The sequence below is a fragment of the Chamaea fasciata genome, unplaced genomic scaffold, assembly GCF_029207755.1.
Source record: "Chamaea fasciata isolate MVZ Bird 193981 ecotype frontalis unplaced genomic scaffold, bChaFas1.0.hap1 SCAF_18, whole genome shotgun sequence".
NCBI classification, from domain to species: Eukaryota; Metazoa; Chordata; class Aves; order Passeriformes; family Sylviidae; genus Chamaea; species Chamaea fasciata.
Window position 1 is genome coordinate 11,001,141 of NW_027094103.1, and position 23,731 is coordinate 11,024,871.

At 45.8% G+C, this 23,731-nt stretch overlaps 1 protein-coding gene across 6 annotated transcripts in view; it reads left to right on the top strand.

Moving 5' to 3' along the window:
• KDM2B (lysine demethylase 2B) overlaps positions 1-23,731 on the top strand; it is a 106,120-nt gene that overhangs the window by 58,842 nt on the left and 23,547 nt on the right. For all 6 annotated transcript variants that reach the window (XM_066199835.1, XM_066199836.1, XM_066199838.1 and 3 more), the window contains 2 exons: positions 1,504-1,958; positions 8,674-8,760. In XM_066199835.1, coding sequence (XP_066055932.1) covers positions 1,504-1,958; positions 8,674-8,760 — 542 coding nt within the window. The remainder of the gene's footprint in view (positions 1-1,503; positions 1,959-8,673; positions 8,761-23,731) is intronic.

Consider the following 23,731-nt stretch of genomic DNA (forward strand, 5'->3'; position numbering starts at 1 on the left):
CAGACCCTGTAGCAGCAGCACGCTTGCCCTGAGAAGTGTGAGGTGACCAACTCGTATCCCTGGGGCAGTAACACGCAGAGCTGAGCTGGCCTTGCAGGGTTTTTATTGGGAAGTGCAGAGCTGAGCAGCCAGGCAGGCTGAGCAAGCTGCCCTCAGACACTGCCACTGCCTGCGGCATCTCTGCCCAGTGGGTTTGTGACAAGATGGTACAGACTGTGCACAGACAGGGAGCGTCTCTGATCAGGAGGAATTCTCCAGCTTGGAACTGGGCTCCAGCACTTGTTTTGAACCTCACTGTTAAACAACCGGATGCTGAGCTTTCTCATTAATGTCCATTTAATCCTTCCTTAAGCGTGGTTCACATTGTCCTGATCCAAAGCTACTGCACTGCAAAGCATGGAAGCTGTGAAAGGAACTTTTCATTAATTGTTCTCTCACTTTTTCTGTGTGACTTCTGTTTCCTTCGCAGTGTGTTTTTGTTTGCAGCTTGATCTCATACCCATTTCAGCCAGTAATAAAAATTCACATTGACTTAACTGGGTGTTGCCAGTGCTCACTGTGTTTTCCACAGAAATTCCTGCTGTTGCTAGCCTGCATTCAATGTTGTTCACTTAGTAAGGGAAATTGTGTCTAATAAATGAGAAAAGATGTGTGCTTGAGGGAACCATGGCCACTGGTTTCCTACATTGCTTTCATTGCTTGATTGCAAGGAGTTGGGTAGCAATTTGGGCTCTTAGGGGGAAATTAAGATTAATAGTTCTTTAGACTCAGAAACTCGCCTTTAAATTTTTCTGAGAAGTACCTAAAATGTATTGGGAACGGCATTAAGAAAACCAGTAGCATGTAGCTGTGACAGTCCCTGTGTTTCTCAGTGTGTTTTGTCTTGTTGTCATAAAATAAGCACAGTTGAAATCCTCTGTCTCAGAAGAGCAATGAGTATTCATGCACTAACAACTGGGGGTTCTTGTTTTATCAACAGTTAGTTGCTTGCAGAGAGGAAAAGTAGTGAGGAGTTGATTTTGTGCTGTGCAGGGTTCCTGGAAGAATGATGATGTACAGCATTTTAACGTGCTTTCCCCCATCATTTCCCCCTCCTCCTTCTGTGCTAACTCTCCTCTTAAAGCTGTAAAGCTGCCGAATCTGGTCTTTTTCGGATTTGTGGGAAAATTAATTGTGTGTGACTTAAGAGCTCTGCCTACTCCTAATTGAAGGCATAGAGGACTGAAGCTTTGAAGAAAGCATAATTTTTCCCTAAATGTTTCCCAGTCATTTGAACTGAGTAGATGTTAATGAAAACCAGCATTAAAACAGACAAACAAGCGCCCCCCTCAAAGAAAAAAAAAATTAAATATCAGCTGAATAAATCCCATTCCTGTCACATACTCACTAAACCATTCTCCAGTGCCCTTTGAAATAGGCAGCACCTGGCCCCAGTGGTCCAGACGTGCTTCAGCTATGAGGTTACAGTGCCTAAAAATTCAGCCTTCTTTTTCTAACTTTCAGATGCAAAAAGAAAACGCAGCACAGACAGCTACTCATCAGATTCGTGGTTAGACATGGATGAAGAATCTTGTGATGCCCATCTCCAGGAGGAGAAGGATGACAGCTTGGATAAGAACTCCAAATCCTTGGTGGATGGCTCCTCCTCACCCAACAGCACACACTCAGAAGGGAAAGAGGCTGCAGGGAGGAAACAGAAAGCCACAGTAATGAGGTACCTAAAAAGAACTTTGTCTAATGAGTCAGATGACAGCGTAAAATCAACGACCCCGACGGACTATCCCAAAACACCCACGGGGTCTCCAGCTACAGAAGTTTCAACCAAATGGACTCACCTCACAGAATTTGAACTGAAGGGTTTAAAAGCCCTGGTGGAAAAGCTTGAATCTCTCCCAGAGAACAAGAAGTGTGTTCCAGAAGGCATTGAAGACCCGCAGGCTCTCCTGGAGGACATGAAGGTGGGTGTGATAACTTGCTGATCCACACAAACTCTGCTCTGTGGGCACAGCAGGAGAGCAGAAGGCAGAGTTCTGCTGCAGAGGGGGGGCAGCTTCTGTGTGGTGACCGGCTCATGTCTGCCACAGACAGGGAGATGATTCCTTGAACCAAAGCTGCCTCTGGCTCCTGTTTGCAGCCAGATTTAAGTGACACAGACCATTCTGACCGTCACAGTTGTGACCAAAAGTTTATATCCTCTCATAATTCAGCACTTGTTATGTTCCCCATGTAAATATTACACCTCAAAAGGCTGTTTATATTTACAGTCTTAATCAGCCCTTTTTGGTCTGTGTACACCTCATTAGCTGACACATACAAAATGTAAATACTTGATTGCAGCTCAGAAGATAGGTTGTCTAACACCTCCAGTTGCTTTTTTTTCCTTTCACCTTTTTCATTTTCCTTTCCTCCATTGCCCTCTATTGGTTGATAATTATTCTCCACTGGTACGTTATATTGGTTTTGGAGTTGGTGTGAGGAGTGAGTGCTCACTAGTGACGCAACTTCTCTGTAGATTTTCAGTCTGTGATCAGTATGGGTCTTCACTTACATATTTTCTATACACCAGAGCTCTGTAAGGCACGATCTGAGGGGAAAAATACATGTTTGTGTGGAAAATGGGGAGGGAGCCTGTACTTTCTTAGGGCAAGTGGTGTAACAGCTGGTTAGGAATCTTCAAAGCCACTTAGAGAAGGCTGAACATGTGCAGCGTGCAGTGGAACCACATTCCCTGATCTTGGAGCGTGGAAGTGTGACACACTGCTCTCGTTCTGGTAAACCACAAGAGCTCAGAAATTCCCTTCTTGCAAAATCAGCCACTTTGTACATGAAAGTGGACGCACCTGCTCAAAGCTGCGGATGTAGATTCACGAGCTTGTTCTGGGATCAGTCATCTTTTAATCAGAAATCAAAATGAAGACCAGAAGTTGGAATTTTGGTGAAGCAGAAAGAATGATCGTGTTACTTCTCCAAGCTTGAAGCACAGGATAATTTTCACTTAAAAATCCAGAAAGGGGTGCAAAATACAATTGCTGGTGCAGATGTTCCGAGCGGGCCCTGCTCCCTCTTTGGATGACAGACTCCAGAGTGCTGTGAGACATCTCCCCAGAGCACAGCAAGGTACCATATGTGAATCTGGCTTAAAGCTCCGTGTGGGAGTAGCTGTTTTCCCATTCCTCTCCAGAGCAGTGGATTCACTGACTACAGACATGGAGAACTACAAATGGACATTTTAAAAAAAGGCCAGTATCGCCTTTTTGTGCTGTACCTGGTAGTAAGTGAGCACCTGCCAGTTTATTGTGTACAGCTTGATGTTCCATCTCCTTTGATAACTGCCTGCTTCTAAACTTTCTGTCCTTGCCAGCACACACTGTAACCATCAGGATGTAGCCCAACATCTGGATACTGATGGTTCCCTGCTGGTTAAAGAGCCCATGACCACATCTAAACACGAGACACGCTGCAGGATTGTTTCCCCTGGAATCACCTCTGGATGTTTGGCCAGTCTGTGACTGATTAGTCAGTGAGCCTTTTTTAAAACCATATTAACTCAAACGTCTTCTGGAACAGTGTCTAAAGAATTGCTAAAGAGCTTTCTCACCCATCTTTTTTATAGTATTGACCCACATATAAGGGAGCCCTCAGTTTTCAGGGAGTGGGAGTCAGTATGGCAGAGTAAATTCATTAAAGCCCATAAAGCCGGCTTCCTCCGTAACTCCCTGTGGTTGCACAGTCCACTTCCCAGGTGCTCTGAAGGAATGGGGTCAGTTAGGGGCAGTTGAATAGATGTCCTCCCAGGTCAGGAGAGGAGTCCAGGATTCCCAGCACAGACCTTCTCTTTGCTCATCAGCAAAAAAAGTTGTCACAGGCAGCCTCTGACAAGGTGTGACCCATTCCCATCTACTTCTGGGACCCTGGATGCAACAGCCCATCACTCCTTTCTGCCGTTGTGGAGAGATGGACTGGAGCAAAAGCATCTGATCTCCTCAGAGGATGAAGTTTATTTTATTCAGTTTATTCACTTTAAAAAAAAAAATAAACCTGACCCGAGTGTGTGAGTGTGTTTAGAGCTTTTACCTTCAAAGCATGGAGTGTGCTGAGGGTGGAGTTGCCAAGTGACAGATTTCAGTCCTCTGAGCATGCATCCAGCATAATGGTCCTCGCAGGATCCCTGTGTTCCCCGGTGTGAGGATGCAGCTGTTCCATCCTTGCTGGTCCATCAGGGACTGATGTTCAGCCCCTCAGCTGAACAGGGTGAATGAATGTTCCTTTGGGCTTCCCAGGGATCCTCACCCTCTGCTCCACACGTAATGGATGTGGTGGTGTTATCACAGGGAACTGGGGTGCAAAGAGATTAAGATAAAAGTAATTTGGGGTACTGGCTGTACGTGCCACAGAAGAGTTAGTGTATTTAACACTGATAGGTGCAGAAGATGATTTTAGTTATATTGAAACCGCAGTGGCTTAACATTTCTGTAGAGCAGAAGTTCTGATCTTTAGCATCCAGATCGCAAGCCAGGTGTGAGGAAGAGCAGGAGCACGCAACTCACGACTGCCTGTGGAAACTGGACTTGAAAAATTTGCCCTGTGCCACATAGAGACTCAATGGCAGAGGACGAAATACAGTCCATTCTCCAGAATGGTATTTATCTCCCTGACCACTGAATCATGTTCTCTCTTACTTTGCTTCTAATTTTCCAACCTGTAGAGATAATAACGTGGGGGGTTTGCTGATAGCATCAGCAGAGGAGTGAGCAGAGGCCTGGCCCCGTTACCTCACCCTGGTGAATACCCAGAGCACCAGTCAGCTGTGTGACTGAATGAAGGCAGAAATCCTGCAGGAGCTGTGCAAATTACCCGTGCTGTGACTGTATTAACAAGGTTTATTTCACTGGCAACCCAACTTTCAGGCATGTGATGTATTAATAATGCTTCCTATTAGAAGTATCCTTTTAGTGCACCCATTTGAGAGTTATTTTTAACAAATGCATAGCAAGAACATGCTCTGACAAAGTCTGAAAGCTCTTGCTCTGCTTGGAAAGTCTTAAACAAGTTTCTTCCTGAAGCAAATAAATCAGTGTTTTTTGTAGCACTTTTATTTCTTAATGAAATACACTCAGGAACTTTTTTTTGCATGACATTCAAGTCTGTCTTTGTGCTTCAGGAAGATAATTAATGTTTTCAGAAAACAGGATATGGATAGTTAAACTGGAGAAAGGAAACCATTTTATTCAGTGATGTGAAGTTTCACAGAACTAATCGGGGTAGCTCACAAAGAATCCATGCTTTCCCAGCTGAGCACAGTAAAGGATGGGTGACTGGATTACTGCTCTTAGTGGTAAACACAGCCACAGCTGTATACAGCTACTTAATGTCAAGTAGGTGAGACTTTCTGAAGTAAAGTAATTTATTTTCCTTATGAGAAGGGAGACTGAAAACTAAACTAAGCCTGTGTAAATTCCCTACACATCATCGGAGCTCCAAACTAAGTGTGCCTGTCTGGTGGGGACACAGCAATCCCGAAGTGCCAAGTGCTGCCTCTGCGGATTGAGCGCCCATTTATCACCGTGATCGATGGAGTGCAGCAGCACAAGGGAGGCTTATTTGCGGAGTGGAACAGGCCTCACTTGGAGAGCAGATCAGTTCTTCCCTCAGCCCAGATTGGGAATTAAATCCCTGCTGGCTGCAGCAGTGCTGGGGTGGGCTTATGCATGAAGAAGAGGTCACCATCACACTCCTTGGTGTAGCTTGCTCTCCACGTCACAGGACAGGTAAAGCTGAGCAGACCTTTGTGGCAGTGCAGCCCACACACCTTAAACCCACTGCCGGGGCTCCTCACCTGTGTGCAGCCTCTGATTTCTGCACATAACATTGCTGTGTGTTAACCAGCAGGATGGTAATTCCTCTGCTGCTGTTGGGGACCAGGACTGTGGGATCTGCCTCTTACTGATGCCACAGTCCGTGCCCACTTCAAAGCAAAAACACTGCCCTTCTTCAGAAGTCCATTAGAGCAGAAGAAACTTGGTTTGAAGAACAGAGGTCGTCAAATATCTGCAACTCCTTGGCAGCAGGAGAAGATTCTTGTGCAAGACAGATGATATCTACTGAAATATGTTCTTACTTTTTCTTGCCAAGAAATCTTACCCCCTTCTCATTCTGATGACAGAAAAAAACCCTCCCTCTACTGAATGCATTTCAGGGGAGTCGTTCCTTGCTGTGCTTTTGAAATTAATGGCTAAGCTGAATTCTCACACAGTTAATCAGCTTCTTCCCTTCATACCTGCTGTTGTCACCACAGCCCTCAAGTGTAATGAATCGGGCCGCCTTGTGCTGGGAGAGCATCACGTTGTTCCTCTAACTGGAGCCCCATGGCTTTTCTTTATCTTTTTTTTTTTTTTCTTGTTTTTAAGCAGGTGAACAAAACCCTGCCTCCCCCAGCCTGTTGTGAGCTGACACTTGACGCTGCAGTCGGCGCGAGCGCGGCTGTGCTGTGGCTCTGTGCGCAGACAGCCGTTGTTTTCAGCTGCCTCAGATGATAAGCTGCCATCGTTTTTACATTTCTCCTTGGATAATATTTTCACGTGATGCACACGATAACAAGAAACCTTCATTACCTTGCCAAGTTCTTGGAATATACTGTGCTTTCCATTGAGCTCCGAGTCTCTGACAGTCGTTAGTGGAAATGTTAAGGTTTTCTGTCTTACAGGCTTTCAAACCTAAGAGCAGCAAAGTAAAAAGGGATTAATTTGTCCTTTGTTTATGGCTCTCAAGCTGCCTCCTAGTTCTGGGGAATTTTGGCTTTGCAATGAGAACACAAAAGAGCTCTCGGTTTTAGGATTGAACTTTCAGAATGTGGTCACAGCTCAGTTAATGCAGTGATCTCTCTCCAAATAAAAAGGACATGAGAAAAGAGGTGCTCACTTCACCTCAGCTTGGCCAAGAGTTAATTGGCCAGTGATTAGTCCCTGTGCTAAAGTTGTTGGGTGTTGCACTGGAAGAGCAGGTACAATACAGGCTCTGCATCACAGCCAGGTTGGGGCAGGCTGGGTTTTACTCCTCACCTTTGCAAACCCCTGAGTGCAGCCACAGCGCCGGGCTGGTGAAACCGGGCTTGTACTGGTAGCGCTTATTTTGGTCCCTGGTGCCGCTTTCGGCCTAACCAGTATCACCAGCAGCCTTGCTGGTGTCCGCAGAAGCAGCCCTGTGCTGGGGCGGTGCTGTCTGGTAGTAACACAGCTCTCACTGAAGCACAGGCTGGGGAATTGGGCTGAGTGTGACAGGTTGTCTGAGCTCCAGGGAGAAAGTCAGCCCCAGGGACGCTCATCCAAACTCGGGCTCCTGGGGACTGGAACACGCCATCGCGCTCCGGGCTTTAGTTGGATGATTACAGATGAATTCCAAGTGCACTCCCTATTAAAACAATTACTGTATTTTAAGCTCTTTTTGTATAGTGTGTGAAATTACTAATTACTAGAGTGCTGCACTGGGGACTGTCAGAGCCTGCTGCCTGTTGTTGGCTAATTAAGCTTTTTTCGTGTACTTGGGAACAGCACTGCTGAACTTCATTGTCTGGGGTCATCTCCTAAATATTCTGTTGAGGTAATTTCCAACCTGCAGTTCTCATTTGTTCATTGGAGCTTTTTTTTTAATTTTGGTCTTTAACCTGTTAGTGCTGATCTGGCCTTCACTTTTCAGCAGCACAGCAGAATCCTCCTTCTGACTCCTTTTTTTTTTGTTTTCATTTCTTCCTTTTCAGCCACCTGAACTCCAAAATGAAGAGCTTTGTAGCTAAATTAGTGAGCAAGTAGGGAGTCACGGGAGGCGAGCGTGGACTATTCCCAGCTGCACCGCTGAGTGTTTTACCACCTCAGTGTTGAGTTACTGGTCATGGGAGTGATTCACAGTGGTGGAAGCTGTGTCAGCCTGTGCAACCCACTCACGAAATTTCTAGAACAGTGCATCAAAGAAAAGGGTTTGGTGGGGGTGGAAGGGAGGGGAGACCAATCTTTCTCCCTTAATGCTGTCCATAGTCGGATCCCTTCCTAGGGAACACTCAGGAAGCTGAATGCCTCAGCTGGTCACATAAAAGGAACTGGATTCATCTCTGTCCTGCCCGTGATGGGGGAAGGAAGGGCAGTGGGAATGATGGTGCCCTTGGACTGCCACGTGCAAAAAGATGAAAGATTCCAGAGTACATTTTTCTCCTTGGCTTACCTGAATGGCCAGGCATCTGAGGATTGCCCCAGACTGCACACCTGATGCCATGTGATGGCTGAATTAACAGGGGCGGAGTCTCACTGCTTCTGGGGCCTGTTGTAGCCTTGATTAGGAGAGAAGGGGTCAGTTGTGGGGTCAGTTGGGATTTAATGACCTGGACTTTGAGGGAGAGAGGTGATAATGGTAAGACACCAGTCTTGGACACACCAATATTAAAGAATTCTGTAACATTTGTGGTGATTGATGGCTGATTTTGCTGCCTGTTTTACAAGAAGTTTCACATCTTGGATGTTAATGACAGGTGCAAGAGTTTCAATGGGAATTGGAAGTCTGGAAGCAAAAGTAACTTGCAGAGGTCTGGTCACTCTGCCGTGAGAGCAGAGTATTCCCCTCTGAAGGTCTCTGCGCTCTTGAGTTGGAGGAATGTTTGGTTAATAAAGGCCTTTTCATTTGCAACAGAACATCCTGAAGGAACATGCTGATGATGACCAAAATCTTGCCATTTCGGGTGTCCCTGTGGTCAGCTGGCCCAAGAAGACCACAAAGGTAATGAGACACAATAACTAATCATTACTAATCATTGTTGTGCCTGGTCTGGTGTTTGTTTATCTATAATCTGACAAAGTGCTGTGTATTATCTCTTGGCAGCTGCTAGCATTTTGAATACTTTTAATGGTTTCATGATTAAGACTTGAAGCAAGACAAGAAAGTGCCTTAGCAGGGAGAAATCAGAGTTGCCATTTAAAAAGCATTTGTTTGGGCCTCACTTACCAGTATAAAACTTTGATATGTCTTGATCGTTTACTAATTATGGTTAAATCTAAAAATTTTGATGCATTTTGTGTAAAATTAAATGATGTGTAAATGTGTAAATCAGTCACTTAGGGAGCACTCTTGTCTGAACGAGAGGATGGTTTTTCTCTTACACCACAAGACTTCCTGAGTGCTCTACACAATGTGCCACTGATAACTTTGAAGCATTGTTTTCTGTCCTTATGTCCTAATTTTTCCTCCTATACATTGGAGTAATTCTTTTCACTTTGCAGGAGAACTGTGAGGTTTGCTTTGTTAAGGCTGATAAAGAATTGGAAATAATTAACGAAAGAACAATGTCAAAAGGCTGGTTGTTATTTATAACAGTGGTATGTTTACCACACTCCAGTTATTCAGCACGCTGTAAAAGCAGCTTTGCTTATTTAGAAGATGTCTCATCGCTTCTATTTTTACTTTCATTTTTCACTGAATTAGTTTTATAATCCATTATTTCTTTAGAAACGCTGAAGGGGTCGGTCAGCTTAAATCAGGCTTTGATCTGAAAATCTGTCGTTGTTATCATTGTAGATACCTTTCAAATAATCATCAGGGAAGATAATTCACTCGGTTCTCACTTTTTGTGCTGGTGACCTTGTTATGGCACGTGTAGCCACGAGAATTTGCTGTTTGCAGATGGGAAGTAGGAGACCATAAACATGGAACTGCCAGAGGAGAGTGGGGCAGGATGAGCACATCACGTTCCTTCTTGGTCTCTTTTTGGGTTTTAGCTCAGCACATTTCAGAGGAATTGCGTCTTGTTAAACACACATTTCCCTTTTAGCTTGTAATAAATCCATGAGAATATGCTCTGTGTTTAAAACTCTGGTTTAGAAACAACAGTGGAAAACCTTGAGAAACAGGTGTGAGATTCTCCACTCCTCTGGTTTTATGGCTGCTGCTCTTTCCATGGTCAGGTATATTTTAGGCGTTGGATGAAACAAAATCTTTGTGACCGGAGAAAAGGTGGTGTGGGAAACGTAAGATAAAACTAAGGAACAACCAACTCCCTTTTGAGCTTGTGAGAGAAGGGAGGATCTGAGTGCTCTGAGGCTTTTATAAGCTTTGGCATTTGTTAATGTTCTTGCTCACTTTATTTTGGAACTTTGATAAATGCTTCATTTCTTCTGTTTTATTTCTGTGTATTGGCAACATAACTGCAACTGTAAAGTATTTGTAATTTTTGTGACTTAAATCTTACCCTTTTTTGCAAAATCCATCTTGCTGGCAACCGAGGGGGGTTTTTTTTCAGGTGGTTTTTTTTCCTTCTGCCTTGCTGAAAGCAAAAACTTTTTGGAGGCATCATTCCCACTGGTATGACAATATGAAACATACCAGTTAATAACAAATACAAGGAAAACTTTTACAGAAAGTCAGACTTCAGGTTGAAGCTTGGAAGTAAACAAAAATTGATAGCAGAGACAATCCTTCCACCATTCTCTTCATATTTGCTTTGTTTAATCTGTGATCAGTTTGTGTTATGTCTTATGTTTTAGTTCAAAGGTACACTTGCAGATAGGGCTGCACATTTCCCAAGAGAAATTTGTTGTGCTTCTAATTGGCAAATGTCCTTGTCATTTTTCACGTTCCAGCTATTTCCCTTCCTGGGAACACAGGCCAAGTGAACAGGCTGGGAAGAGACATCTTAGAGCTGAGCCTTTGAGTCCCAAATGAAAATCTGTGGGAAAGACAATATAGGGGAGATTTGTCTAAAAGCAGTTTTAGCAGTTAAGCTTGGTTATTTCTCCTTTGTTCCCTGTAAGCCCCGATAATGAAATAGAAGATTTTACAGAGAAGAAAAACCCTTAGGGAGGGGGAAACTCCCTTGGAAAATGGATTGTAGCTGGTGGAGCAAGTCTCCATGGCCAGAAGATCCCACAAATGTTGAGCACAAGGCAGGGGAGTAAAATCTACCCGTAATTTTGCTTTCTGCAGTCTTGCTCTTGTAGCATTTATAGGAGAAATAGCCGATATTTCCCAGTGCTTTCCTGAGATCCTTGTGTTCAGAGCGAGCAGGAGATCCAGTACAGCACAGTACCCGCTACTGTGGGGCTGCAAGGAGACATTTTAGTTGGTATCAGCTTCCAGGGACAGGATTGTCTGATTCCAAGCCATGAAGGAAAAGAAGAGAACTGAAATCCAGAAAGACGAAGCAGTCTATGGAACAGAGTACATCTCTCTTGCCTTCTCCCGAGAGAAGGCTCCAGAAGAGATTTAGAAAGACAAGAGCAGCAGATGGAGAAGGAAGAATAAAGCCAGCATTAAATGCCAAAACATTTCAAAGAAAATGGAAATTACTGTAAAGAAAGGAGGGGAAGAGACTAGAAATGGCGAGAGAGCAGGATTAGGAGAGAAGCAAGTACTGAAAAGGGATAGAGTGAGAAAAGCAAAGAGCAGAGGGAGAGACCCATGACTGAAGTCAGAGATCCCTGGAACAGGGACAGGGAGTGTCAGTCTAAGTAACCCAGGCTGGGGAAGGTCGAGCTTGGTTGCACGGACTTGCTTTTGAAAGATGTGTCTTTTGATAACCCGCATGATTGTCAAAGCAGCAAATAATATTTCCCTTTAAAATGGAGTCAGTTTCTTTCAGGTGTTGTGGGTGTGACGTGAGCAGCGTGCACAGAGCTGCAGAACAGCTGCTTGAAGCCTGTGACATGCTGGGGTTCAAGGAAGAAATCTGTCCCTTCACCTCAGCTCCCACTTCAGAGAGGATGAGGTGTAATGGGCAGGACATGGACATGGACAGGACAGACCCATCCTTGCGTCTCGGCCCTGCAGTGGTGCCTCTCTCTGTCCACCTTTGCCAAAGGCATTCGGGGCTTCTGGTCACACTGCAGCTCCTTGACAAAGAGGATGATTCTCTGGGAAAAGGAACAGAAGTAATAATCAGCCATGGTTTAGTCAGTAGATGGAATAACTGGGTGACATTTGATGACCTTGTGGTTAGTGCACGAAATGGGAGGCCGGGGTCTGCGCCTGTTCCCGGCTCTGCTGCAGCACCTTGTGTCGCGTGAGGTGAATGGCACATTCCTGCTCCCTGAGCTTTTCCGGGTGGAGATGGGGCTTCCCATCTGGGAGGCTGGGAGGTGAAATTAATGTTTATAAGGATCTCTGGCATCTTCAGTGGAAAGTTCTGTAGTAAAATGTATGAACCTTTATTATTTTGTAATAAGAGAGATGGAGTGTGATTCATAGACACCTCTTCAGATCATATTTACTCATCTTTATTGGAGCTATTTTGAGTTGCTTGTACTTCTTTAATTTACTGATAATTATTTAGCACAATAATTACTCTCCTGTAGGCACCTTTTCTTTCCCCCTTTGGAAACTCTATTTCAGAAGAAGCAAGAACCTGCCTTTTTCTTTTAGCTGTACAGTAAGAGAAAACAGTCCAGTGCCAGGGGTCTTAGGCTATGTACAACAACCCTAATTCAGGCCTGTTGAAGGAATCAGGAATGTGGGACTGAGTGGATATTTGAAACCTGCTTGCCCTGATGGCTGACTGACAGTTTATGTACCTTCAGGCAGGACATTTCCCACTGGCTGCCGGCGCGGATGCAGCTGTGGATGTGCAGCCCCCGTCCTGTTCCTGTGCCGGGGGCTGTGCTGCAGTGGCCTCTCCTCACTCAGTGCAGGGCTCAGTGTTATCTGGGGGGTTGGATTCATAGATCATTGCGATTGGAAAAACCTCCAGGATCATCAAGCCCATCCTTTGACCAAATCCTGCTGTGCCATGCTGTCCAAAGGGAAGTGCTCCGTCGAGCACGCTGCCTTCTAGTGCTGGGTTCTTCAGCAACTAAAGAGGAGCAAGAAATCATCCCAAATCCTACCCCATCCCTTGGACATGCACTTTAGGGGGGTGCGAGCAGAGCCTAAACCTGATTTTCCACTGTGGCAGCTCACAGCTGGTTACTGGTGCAGGAAGCTGGTGACTGCCAAGCCCAGTGTCAAAACCCATTCCCATGAGTTGCTCAGCCCTACAGTACCAGAGTTCCCATTTATCTGCACAGCAATAAGGGATAGTATTTTATTTAAGGAACTCAGAATATGGCTCAAGCAGAAACCACGTTTTTCAAACCATTTCCTATTTCTGGAAGAAAACAGTCAACTCCAGCAGCATGTAATTACACTCTGTGGCAGTGCCTTCTGTTTTTATCGTGATAAAGATCTTTAGTTGTCTACGAAGAGCAGCTATGAAGAACTAAAATATGTTTGGACTCTCCTGTTCTGTGAAGAGTTAGAAATGCAGACTGGGAGCTGGATTCTCATCTCGCTTACCTGGCACAGAACTAAAGCCACTGCATTTGCAATGAGAGTGAGTGTCCAAATATATTTAGGTCTGGCTGTGAGCAGGAGATGGAGCTGTAATTTTCAGTAGCTGGTTAACAGTGCTGCAATATGTGGCTGTTTCCCTGATGCCTGTTCATACTCTTTCTCCATGTAATTTTTACCTGTTGATTTTAACAGAAGATAGCTGAGGAGTGTAATAAAGAAATAGTAATATTCCTATGTAATGGAATACTATTAATTAGTAAAGGACACAAACTAAAACTTGGATTATTGCGTTTTGTAAACACCGGTTTCCCTGCAATTGGCAATGCAAATAATGCTTATAGCTCTGTATCAGGGTATGAGAACCAGGAAGAAAAAGTGATTATTGGAAAAAAAAAAAAAAAAGAAGGCATCCCTCAGGCTGGATTTTTTGGGTTGGGGTGGGCATCACATTGAAAGGGGCCTTCTGGCATCTGATTTCTGTCGTTAGTGAGTTCTGTCCTACAGCAGTTCACTTTGCACCCCGTTATTTTTACTAGAAATCTTTTTGCAGAATTCGACACATACAACCCTGGATCTGAAAAAGAAGGATTAACTCATGTGAGCTAGTCTGTGAGAGGCAGAGCAAAGGGCTGATTGCTGTGGCTGAGGAAAGTCGTGTTCCACCAGCCCACAGTCCTTGTAGCACTGTCCTGTTCCTGGTGGTGCCATCACCGCTGTTAAAGGAGCCGTAGGAACAAAGTAGAAACACAGAGATTCCCTTTGCTTATCTTCCCTGTTAAGATGGAAGATTTTATCTTCATCTTTTCTGCTTAGTGTCCCCTGGTAGAATTTTTTTCTCTCTGTGAATTTACCTAATAATTTGTGGAACCTGTTGATCTTTTTGATGTCCTCAGCATCCTGTGGCAGTGTCCCCTGCGGTTTAATAAAGCTCTGTGTAGATAAGTACTTCCTTATGTTGCTTCAGATCTGTCCTTTAATATCACAAATACACTTCATGCCCTCTGTATCATGCATTCTGAGAAATTTGAATGAGGTGTCTGTTCATCTCTGTGCTGTCAAGGATTTTTTATGTCCCCATTACTGTGTTTCAGTATTTTTTCCCCTATTCCCAAGCTGAAAATCTCAAGTCAGTTCAGTCTTTTCTGGTACAAAAACCATACATTTGAGCTTTTTTTTTTTTTTTCCCCTTACTCTATTCTAGTTCCATTACAGATAGTTTTGAGGTGAGGGTGAATGTGGGACTCTCCAACCACACATACTCAAGATGTGATGTTGGAGAGCAGGGACTGGCAGGAGATGCCTGGTTCAGCATGGCCCAGCTGAGTTGAAGGGGGAGATGATTGTTGTGTGAGTACTTCAGGGAGTATAATCATCGGGGCAGGAAAAGAGTTATTGAAGCTAATGGACAATGTTGGCATGGGAAGAAGAGAATATAAACATACCATAAATAGATTCAGGCTGGAAATAAGATTTCAGGTCATTGTTCACAGTCTGAAGCAAAGAACACACAAGAAGAACAGTAGACAGCTGTGGTGAAAAGGGTGGTAGATTTTTAGAATGAACCTGTATTTTTAAATAATAAAAGTCAGCAGGATTAGCCACCATCTCCAGATCTGGACCCCATAGATGTCTCCGTGTACTTTCATATGTCTCTTGCCATTTCCAGCAAGGAAACTTTCTCCCTCTTTTTGATGTTTCACCTTAAAAGTGCTGGGAAGAGAAGAAAATCTACCAGTTTTTAATAATAGAGCTCCTTTATTTATGGAGTCAATTTTATGTGACATTATGCATTGGATCAAACCTAAGAAATAGTAAGTAAGTGGACTAAGAATCAGTGGTCACAATAAATCTGACTGTATGCAAAAATTAGGGAGTGAAGTGTAAAATGGGAGTGTTTTGATTAACTTGAAACCGTTGTGATTTTTCAGAAGTGTTGAGCATTGTTTTATATCAGGTTTACTTTCAGTTCAGGGGGAGAGGTGTGAGGTGGACAAAGAACATTCCTGAAAACCTTTGAATAAGTGCTTCCAGTTTTTACTTGCTTGCTTACTGAGAATTCCTGCCATAGCTATCGCTGGGCCAGCTCCACCCAGAGGAGCAGGAGCAGTGAGGGACTCGTTACAGCAATTAGTGTTTTAACCAGAGTGGTGTCTGAAACAGATCTGAGCACGTAGAAATGGCACAACATCAAACCAGCATCAGCTTCAGGAGCCTGCCCGGGGCTACCACCAGGAAAGCAACATTCCATGTAGCAGCAGTGGGAAAACTCTTCCAGATTCCCTGAGACAGGCCAGTTCCTTGGAGATCTACTCAGGGAACTTCCTGTGGGAATACAAATGGATTAGAAAGCACATACTGACAATTAAAAGCAAGCACTTAAGTATTGAAGTAAAAATTGAGACTATTTGGTGTTAGAAAAAACTTGGGAAGGATAAAAACGATAAAGGTAGATAAGACAGCGAAACAATCCTGTGTAAATTGTTGTATGATGTATTTTCTGGTTGAGATTCTGGGTAAGTTGTTGTATGGTGTATTTTTCTGGTTGAGATTCAAATAAGTTTTCCATCAGTCATTCCAAGTGGCACAGGAGCAAAAAGGAGATTTAAACTGTCACATTTCATTCTTGCCAGGCACCAGCTTAAAGGTGTTTGAAGCGATCCCACACAGCAGAGCCTGAACTCTGTTTGGTGTCAACAACAATTTTAAATGCCAGTAGTCTGCAAGGAGATTTGCATATACAAATATGTGTGTATTGTGAATCCTTTTTGTTGATAAAAACTCCTGATTATAAAGTTCATAATCTACTGCAAATCAGGCATTTCTTCATCGTTATCAGATGCTAATAATTACTTTTTCTCCCAGAAAATAACACAAGTACAAAAGAAAATGAGGATTTAAATCAATTTAAATTTGTTTTTCTCTTTACTGATTTAAATTGTGATTGGAATCAGTGATTTAAATAATTTTGAATAATTCGTGTTCTTTTACACTGTAGGATAGTAGATACCATGTGGTAGGAGAGAGCTGAAATGTGTTCAAGAAAAATACCCCAGTTTTGGCTCCTGACAAATCTATTAACACTCAAAACCACATAGTTGAGATTTGGGGGATATTTTTTTAGGGGACTTCCCACAGTAGCTGTACACATCCGAAACGAAGGCCTTCCCCTGCTAAGTACACTTGGAGGCAGGAATAAAACCTGATGCTCCAGAACCAAAGGTTTCTCGGGGTACTGTGCAAAGGAGTGGAAGCTGTTGGAGCTACTGGGAGTTCCTGTCAAGCCTCTGCTTTCCCGGGGCAGCACTGCCCAGGAAAGCAGCTCCTTGCCTGACCTGTTTGTTTTTCTGAGCGCTGTTCCAGTCTCTTACACACATTAGTCCTCCAGACAAATTCATTTGTGCAGTAACTCAGCGCAGAGGAGTTCCAGGGTTTGGGGGATGTGTGTCATACGTAACGTGCCATGGGGAGCTGAAACTAAATGGTCTTGAAGGTCCCTTCCAACCCAGCCCACTCCATGACTCTACAAAAGAGCTTCACTGCCTATTGCCTCAGTGTTTTTCTAAAACCTTTGCCTGGTGACTTGACAGATTATTTCTCACCTCAAGAGGCTGTACTTGAAATATTGTGTCCCTTCAGGGAGTAATTATAAATAGCAAGGACTTGAATGAGCACCTTCTTAATCTTCCATCTCTGACTTAATATTTTCACTTCTTATCAACTCTCAGCCACTTGCTTTGAAATCTGACCAATGCCTTTATGTGATTAATACATCAAACAGGTAAATTAGAGCCATTTTGACTCTGACTAGAAATCTAAATGGATTAGAAAAAAAATGAACAGACATCTCTGTTTTCCAACTGTTGTGCTCCAGGTATCACACAAGAAGATTTATGTATTCCTCCCCACTGTCATTCTTCTACCACAGACACGAATATTCAGTAATACGAATTTTTCCCAACTATGCCTTGACTACCATTTTTCAAGACAGAAGCTTTCTCTTTATTTCATGACAGTAAAAGAGCTGATGAAAACTACTGTAGTCTTAAGACCTTTTCCTTGGATAGTCTGTGTGAAATGAGTTGACACATCTTAGATTTTCTCACCAGGAGCCTGGCCTGCATTTATTGCTGCACTGGCCATGAGACTAAGATTTGAACCTGGTTTAAGACTTCCAATATCCTTTTGGTCTCCACCACCCTGACATCAAAACAATCCTTTTGAGCTTTGAGTTACAGATCTGAAAGTTAATAGTTTTGTTTCTGGATCGAAGCACATTGGCAGAGCAGTGGGAAAGGCGTTTGTCATTCCACAGTACAGGCCGTGCAATTACGGACATTAATCCTGCATGCACTTTTCAGAACAAAATTGAATTGTATGTTCTGTCCCCAAGAAGATGGCTTCCTCTTAGTTCCACAGCACATTGAAATTAAAGTCTGTTGAGAATATAAATGAGGGCTTGTTTCAACTTCAGGACTTCCCTGCAGCTCCCGTGGACCAGATAGGCGAGGGACAGCAGCGCTCTCCTTCTGGAAAATAACAAATATAGCAAAATATACGGGCAAATTCCAATAAAAGCGAAGCAGCTGCGAGTCTTAGCCTAGTGTGGTTTAGTTGTTAGTCCTGGATGTTTCCCCACAAATCCCAGTCAAGTTTGTAGGTGATGACAATGAGCGATGAGCCCTCATAGGCAAACTGCACTTGAGCTTCTCCTTTGCCTACCATGTGTTTGGGTTTGGTCTCTGGATTTTCAGGCTGCTGCCCACACGTTGGACACAGCTGACTGTCTCCCAGCGTTCTGTGCTGTGTGTCAGAGCACACTGAGCCTCTTGCAGGAAAGCAGGTTTCCTATTCCGGTTAATCCACTCTTTCAGCCACATCTATTTGCATCTTCCTCCACAGCATGGCAGTCACTGCTTATCTTCCTAGGAACCTCCTTCACTAGTTTTTGCATTTACTGACAGAACATGGCTCTTGGAGACACAAACTGTGCTGTGGAAGCACTTTGTGCCATAAGGCTCTCTGGAAGAAGGAGGCATGGCAAGATTCCCCTAATTTCCCAGTGGATATTCCCGGTCATGTCATGGCTCTTCCTGCAGAGTCTGTCTTGTGTGATAGATGAAGTCCATGTTTCACCATTCTGCAGTCTTATTTATTACTTTATTAAATGGACAGGGTGTTGGGGTTTGGGGAGGGTTGTTTGGGTTTTAAGGCTGATGAGTGAGCGAGTTCCTGTCAGCACGTTCTGCCTGGGCTCTTGTTTGTTTGGGTGCTGCTCCTCTGCTGCAGTAGCCCATGGCTGTGTCCTCCAGGATGTGTTTGTACAGCCCTTGCTGCCTTTGGTCCTCCTGGAGCAGTGCTGGACACTGCTTAGGGAAGTATGGAGCAGTAGCATTGCATGGAGGGAGCAGTCAATATTATTTCATCTTGTGTTACTTTATTTGATCTAAGGTTGCTCAATCAGACTTTATTGGAAAGATTGTGACAGTTACTCAGTGCATCTGATGACAACTCTTATGTCATAGTTCAGATAAAGTAGATGGGAAGTAGTAAGATTGCGGATATTTAGGCTGTCAGACTGTCACTGCTAGTGTTGAGAATACAACTGAAATATTGGTTAAAACTCTTGAGAAAAGTGTCATGAAATTTGCCCAGGCCCAACAGTTAAGATCGTATTTCATGTGAATGGACACTTACACCAAAACAATGCACCTTAGAAAGCTACTGGGTAACTCTCTTATTGTGATCCAGGTCAATAATTGTGATTCATAAACATCTCAGTGGGTTTCCTTTTCAAAAACCTACGTGCTGGCCCGCAGAAAGCAGCAGCAGCTCAAATCACATCTTTTTGCAAGGACTTGCATATCAACCAGCTGGAGGTTGTTTGTCTCATTGTTTCTGTGTAAATATTTTTTTCTAATACCAGCTAAATATAATACTCTATGAAGGTGCATGAAAAGTTTCAAGGGGAGGTTAAATCAAAAGTGTGTTTGTGCCACATAAAAAACTTTATTTCACTTCATTATTGAGCATCATAAAGTCTAGTGTGTAATGGGAAAACACGGATCCTGTTCAGCACTGGCAGCAGCAGCTGCAATCTGTTGATACAGGAGATGCTCAGGAGTGAGTGAGTACAGCACAGGGGTTGTAGTCGTCCTCCCCCAGCTTGGTTTTACTACTTAAGGATATTTGCATGAGAATAAAATCTGGTTCTTTGGCACTCATCTGCTCCTGCTGTTTATTCTTCGCTTGAGGTTATTGTCTCAGTTTGTGACAACATAATTGGTTTCTGTGGAGAAGATTATGATATTGATGAGACTTATATATGACTTCAGGTGAGGCGCAATCAAAGCAAGAGTTCAAAATAGAAGGTGCTGTCTGTTTTCATGCAGTTTTCACTATGGCTCATTCAGCAGCATAATTAAGGATGTTATTTATTACTGAACTGTATCACACTAAGCTGAAGTATGGACACAGTTCTGCCACTGCAGGCAGGACTGGGGTCACTGCTGCTTATTTTGTGTTCTAAACTGTTGTAAACTCCACCAGGCTGGGCAACTAGATGCTGTTCACACAAGGGTTGCTCACTATTCGTTGTAATTTAGTGTTCTCTAGTGTAGACAAGCTGAAAGAATTGAGCTGGAAAATGCTCTCTTAATAGTTCCGTCTGTGTATTAAATATTCCTTTGAATGGTTAGCTGCTCTTGTACAGGATGAGGTTTTTTGAGAGCAATTACAATCAGAAAAAAAAAAAAGAAATTTACCGTGTTGTTTCCCCCTTGCCAATTCCCAATTTGCCATTTCATATCATCCCCCATCCCGTTTTTTTTAAGCACCGTCTCGGCAAAGTTTACCTAGCGTTTGGAAATCGTTCCAAGATCTTGGCACGTGTGAGCCTTCCCTCCTAACTCAGGCTCCGTAATTAGAGCTCCCTTGTCACTCGTGGTGCTGTTGCAAGGGCAGCGTGGCCACGCTCCGGGGTGGCAGGGCTGGCTGTGGGGTGAGCGTGGTGCGGGTTACTTTGGGAAGGAACCTGCTGCAGCCCGCAGAGGCCAATGCCAACATCAGCAGTGCTGGAACGCCTTGCAGATCGAGAGGAGGAGGATGATCTCTGTCATGATTTAATTTGCTGTGAATGACATTTCGCCGCGGTGTGACTGCTGGATCGTCCTTGAGGGATGTCACAAGTTATTTTTTTCTCCAGTCCGGATTGCGGAGCCAAAAGGCCGGAGGGACAGACAAGTGTGAGCCAGGTTACAGGGAGCCTCGCAGGGAATTGGGCTAGTGGAGACTTGGTGTGCCCACAGGCAGGTGTGGGACCAGGCATTTTCCTTCTGGATGTCATCTGTCCTCCTCCTCCTGCTGCTGCTGCTGCTGCTGGAGGCCAGGTGTACTACGGCACCACAAACACGGCTGTAGCCACATCCTTGCTCGTGGTTTCAAACTCTCCCTTGTAGGCCTGTCATTAGATGCATCCCCCCCTCCTCCTCTCTCCTCCAGAAAACATTGGATTCTGATATTACCTTGTGATTCCGAAAGCCAAGGCCTTAGGCACATGCCTTTCATGCCTCAGCTTTCGTCTGCTCCCGCTCCCGGTTGTGTAGGAACACAATGGGGGAAGAGAGAAACCTGAGGAGACAGGCTGAGCACATCCCATCGCCTTCTGGGAGCTCCATCACGTGTTGTGAGTAAAGGCTTTGCTCCCACCACGGTGGATGGGCCGGCTGGGGAGAACACCATCACCTCCCCATCATCTGAGTTTGAGTTGGCGAGAGGACAGGAGTACAACACACAATGGATATTTAATGTACTGGAAATAAGGAAGGGGCATAATTACACGATTCACGTGGCTTTATCAGCAGTTGCTTGTAAATGTGTGCTTCAAGTTTGGCTGTGTTTTGTTATTAAACTTGAGGGACCAGGCTCAGTGTGGATCCGGGTGTCACAAGGGCCGTGTTGCTGCTTGCTCCCATGCCAGCTTTTGCCTGTTGCTGCCTCTTCCGAACTACCCGAAGTGGTTGTGCAGTGTGGTAATTCAGACCAGGTAACCCAGCTGAAACTAGTTTGGCAAAAATCCTGATGCAAGGACCATTAGATGTGCTTCTTTATGGCTTCTTGGTTGCTCAGCACATGCAAATATTTAATCTCATGTTTAATTCTGTGTTGTGGGCGTAGGAGCCGGAGGCAAAATCCTAACAACTTGAGTGGAATCGGGATTTCCCCTGAAAGCAGGCCCATAAATCCAATGGGAAATTTAAATCTCCGGCACTCAAATACAGGCCCGTGACCCTCCGGGTCTGGAGGGCAAAGGCAGTGTCCATGTGGAGGTGCTGGCCCTGGGTCCTTTGGATCCAGAGCAGGTCCCCAGCTGACCGATGCGTAACGTGTCACCCTACGGGGAGAGTATTTCATTGTGTAACCCCAGCAGCGGGGCAGGATGATCAGGGCAGGGCTAGAAATGCTTCCTTGGGAGCAAGTCAAAGAAGGGGTGCGTGCCCAAGGAGCAGCGTGAGGCCAGCTGCGAGCAGCTCCACCAGCCGGGTCGCCTCGTCTTATCCCAGCGCTGGTTCTGCCGCTTGCAATCTCGAAGTTCGCTCGGTGCCTCGCTGCTGCCGAGGGATGGAGGCTCCCCGCCGCCGGCCCGCGCCGCGCCGCGGGAGGGGAGCGGGCAGGTAGCGCGGTGCAGGGTGTGTGTGTGCGTGTGCGTGTGCGTGTGTGTCTGTGCGCGTCTCCTTTGTCTGAGCAGCCCGAGCAGCGCCGAGCGCCCCGCGGGCGGCCGCGCATCCTCCCCGCCCAGCGCCGCTCGGCACACCCGAGCCTCGGCCCGCCCCCGCCGGCCCTCGGCACACCGCGGGGCCCGTTACCGGCGGGGGGCTAATCGCCGGCCGGGCGGCCGAGCCCCCCGGGCCCGGCCGCGCCGTGTGCGGGGGGCGGCCGCGGTGCCCCGGCCGCGCGGTGCCCGCTGTCCCCGCAGGCCGGCGGTGTGGAAGCGGCCCGCGATTGGCCGTGCCGGCAGGGCCAGCCCCTTCCTGGCTGCCTGGCATGAATATGCACGGCCCCCCTTCCTCCTCCTCCTCCTCCTCCTCCTCCTGCATGTGTGTGTGTGTGTGCGGGGAGCGGGGCTCCGCCAGCAGCGCCGCTCCAGCCATGTCAGCTCGGCTCCGCCTGGGCCCACCATGAGCCATGGCCATGTCTGCGAGCGCCGACGAGGAGGACTACGAGTCGGAGCCGGAGCCCGAGCCGGGGCCGGGGCCCGAGCTGGGGCCGGAGCAGGTCCGGGGCGGGCGGCGAAGTTTGCAGCGGGAAGGGAGGGGAGGAGGCCGGGCCGGGCAGCGCCGCGCCGGCCGCGGGGCCGGGAACAATGTGGGCTCGGGAGCGGCCCCGGGGCAGCGGCGCTCGCCGAGGGGCCGCGCCGGGCGGGGCCGCGGAGCCTCCGCGGGGCCGGCCCGGGGCGCTCGGCCTCGCCCGCCGCGGGCGCCCCGGGCGCCGCGAGTTCGGCACCTCCCAGGGCCCCCAACGCGCCGCCAGCGGGTGGTTGTTGCCTCTCGGGGGCTGCCCTGTCCGCGGCAGAATTGTTATTTTTTTTCCTATTAAGATTCCTCAAATAGCTGAGAGGGCTGCGGGACTTGGGGGAGAGTCTGATGCTGAGCCTGGCTACCTTGTCTTGGTTTGATTTATAGCCGAAGCCTCCTTTCCATTCCCAGGGACGAGGGATGTAGAAGAAAGAGAAGGATGTGTGCCGAAATGAAAAGAGAACTTTTATTAATACTTGCAGGGTTTATTCTCTGAAGGCTTTTTTTTTTTTTTTTTTTTCCCTGTGGGGGAAGGAGAATAAACTTTTTGAATTTATGAAGTAATCTGTGAAAAATAATCCAGAACATATGTTCTAGATTGCGTATTTTACTCTCTAAGAACTGCCTAAGCAATTAAAAATGCACCAGGAATAGTATTAAACATGTGTGTGCAATTTAAACATAAACTTGATCGTTTTGTTCAAAACTTGAGGTGTTTCCCTCTTTAAAATAGCCGAATATTTTGGTTTTGGAGACAAGTTTCTACGTAGTCCAGCCGTTGAGGCTGTCTTCCAAAACCCATCTTGTTTTGAACAACTTTACCTTGTTATGGTTCAGAATTACTCGTAGAAGACGGGGCCAGAAAAGTCTTTGGGGTGGTGGTGGTGTGCCCTGGGTGCTCCCAGCCTTCAGTGTGCCCTGCTGGCCTGCTGCACTGGCAGCCCAAGAACCTGAGCTCAGGTTTGGATGAGTAACTTTATTAAGCCTTTGCCTAATTCTGAGGATCGCGTGAATGTGCAGGCCCGTGCTGCTGCCGAGTTCGCTGCTGTGCTCCCAGACTTAGTAGTTAAAATGTCCCAGTCCTCGTCTTTTCTTAAATTTTTTTTCTCGTGCCAGGCCTTTTCCATTTGTGTCTGTGTCTT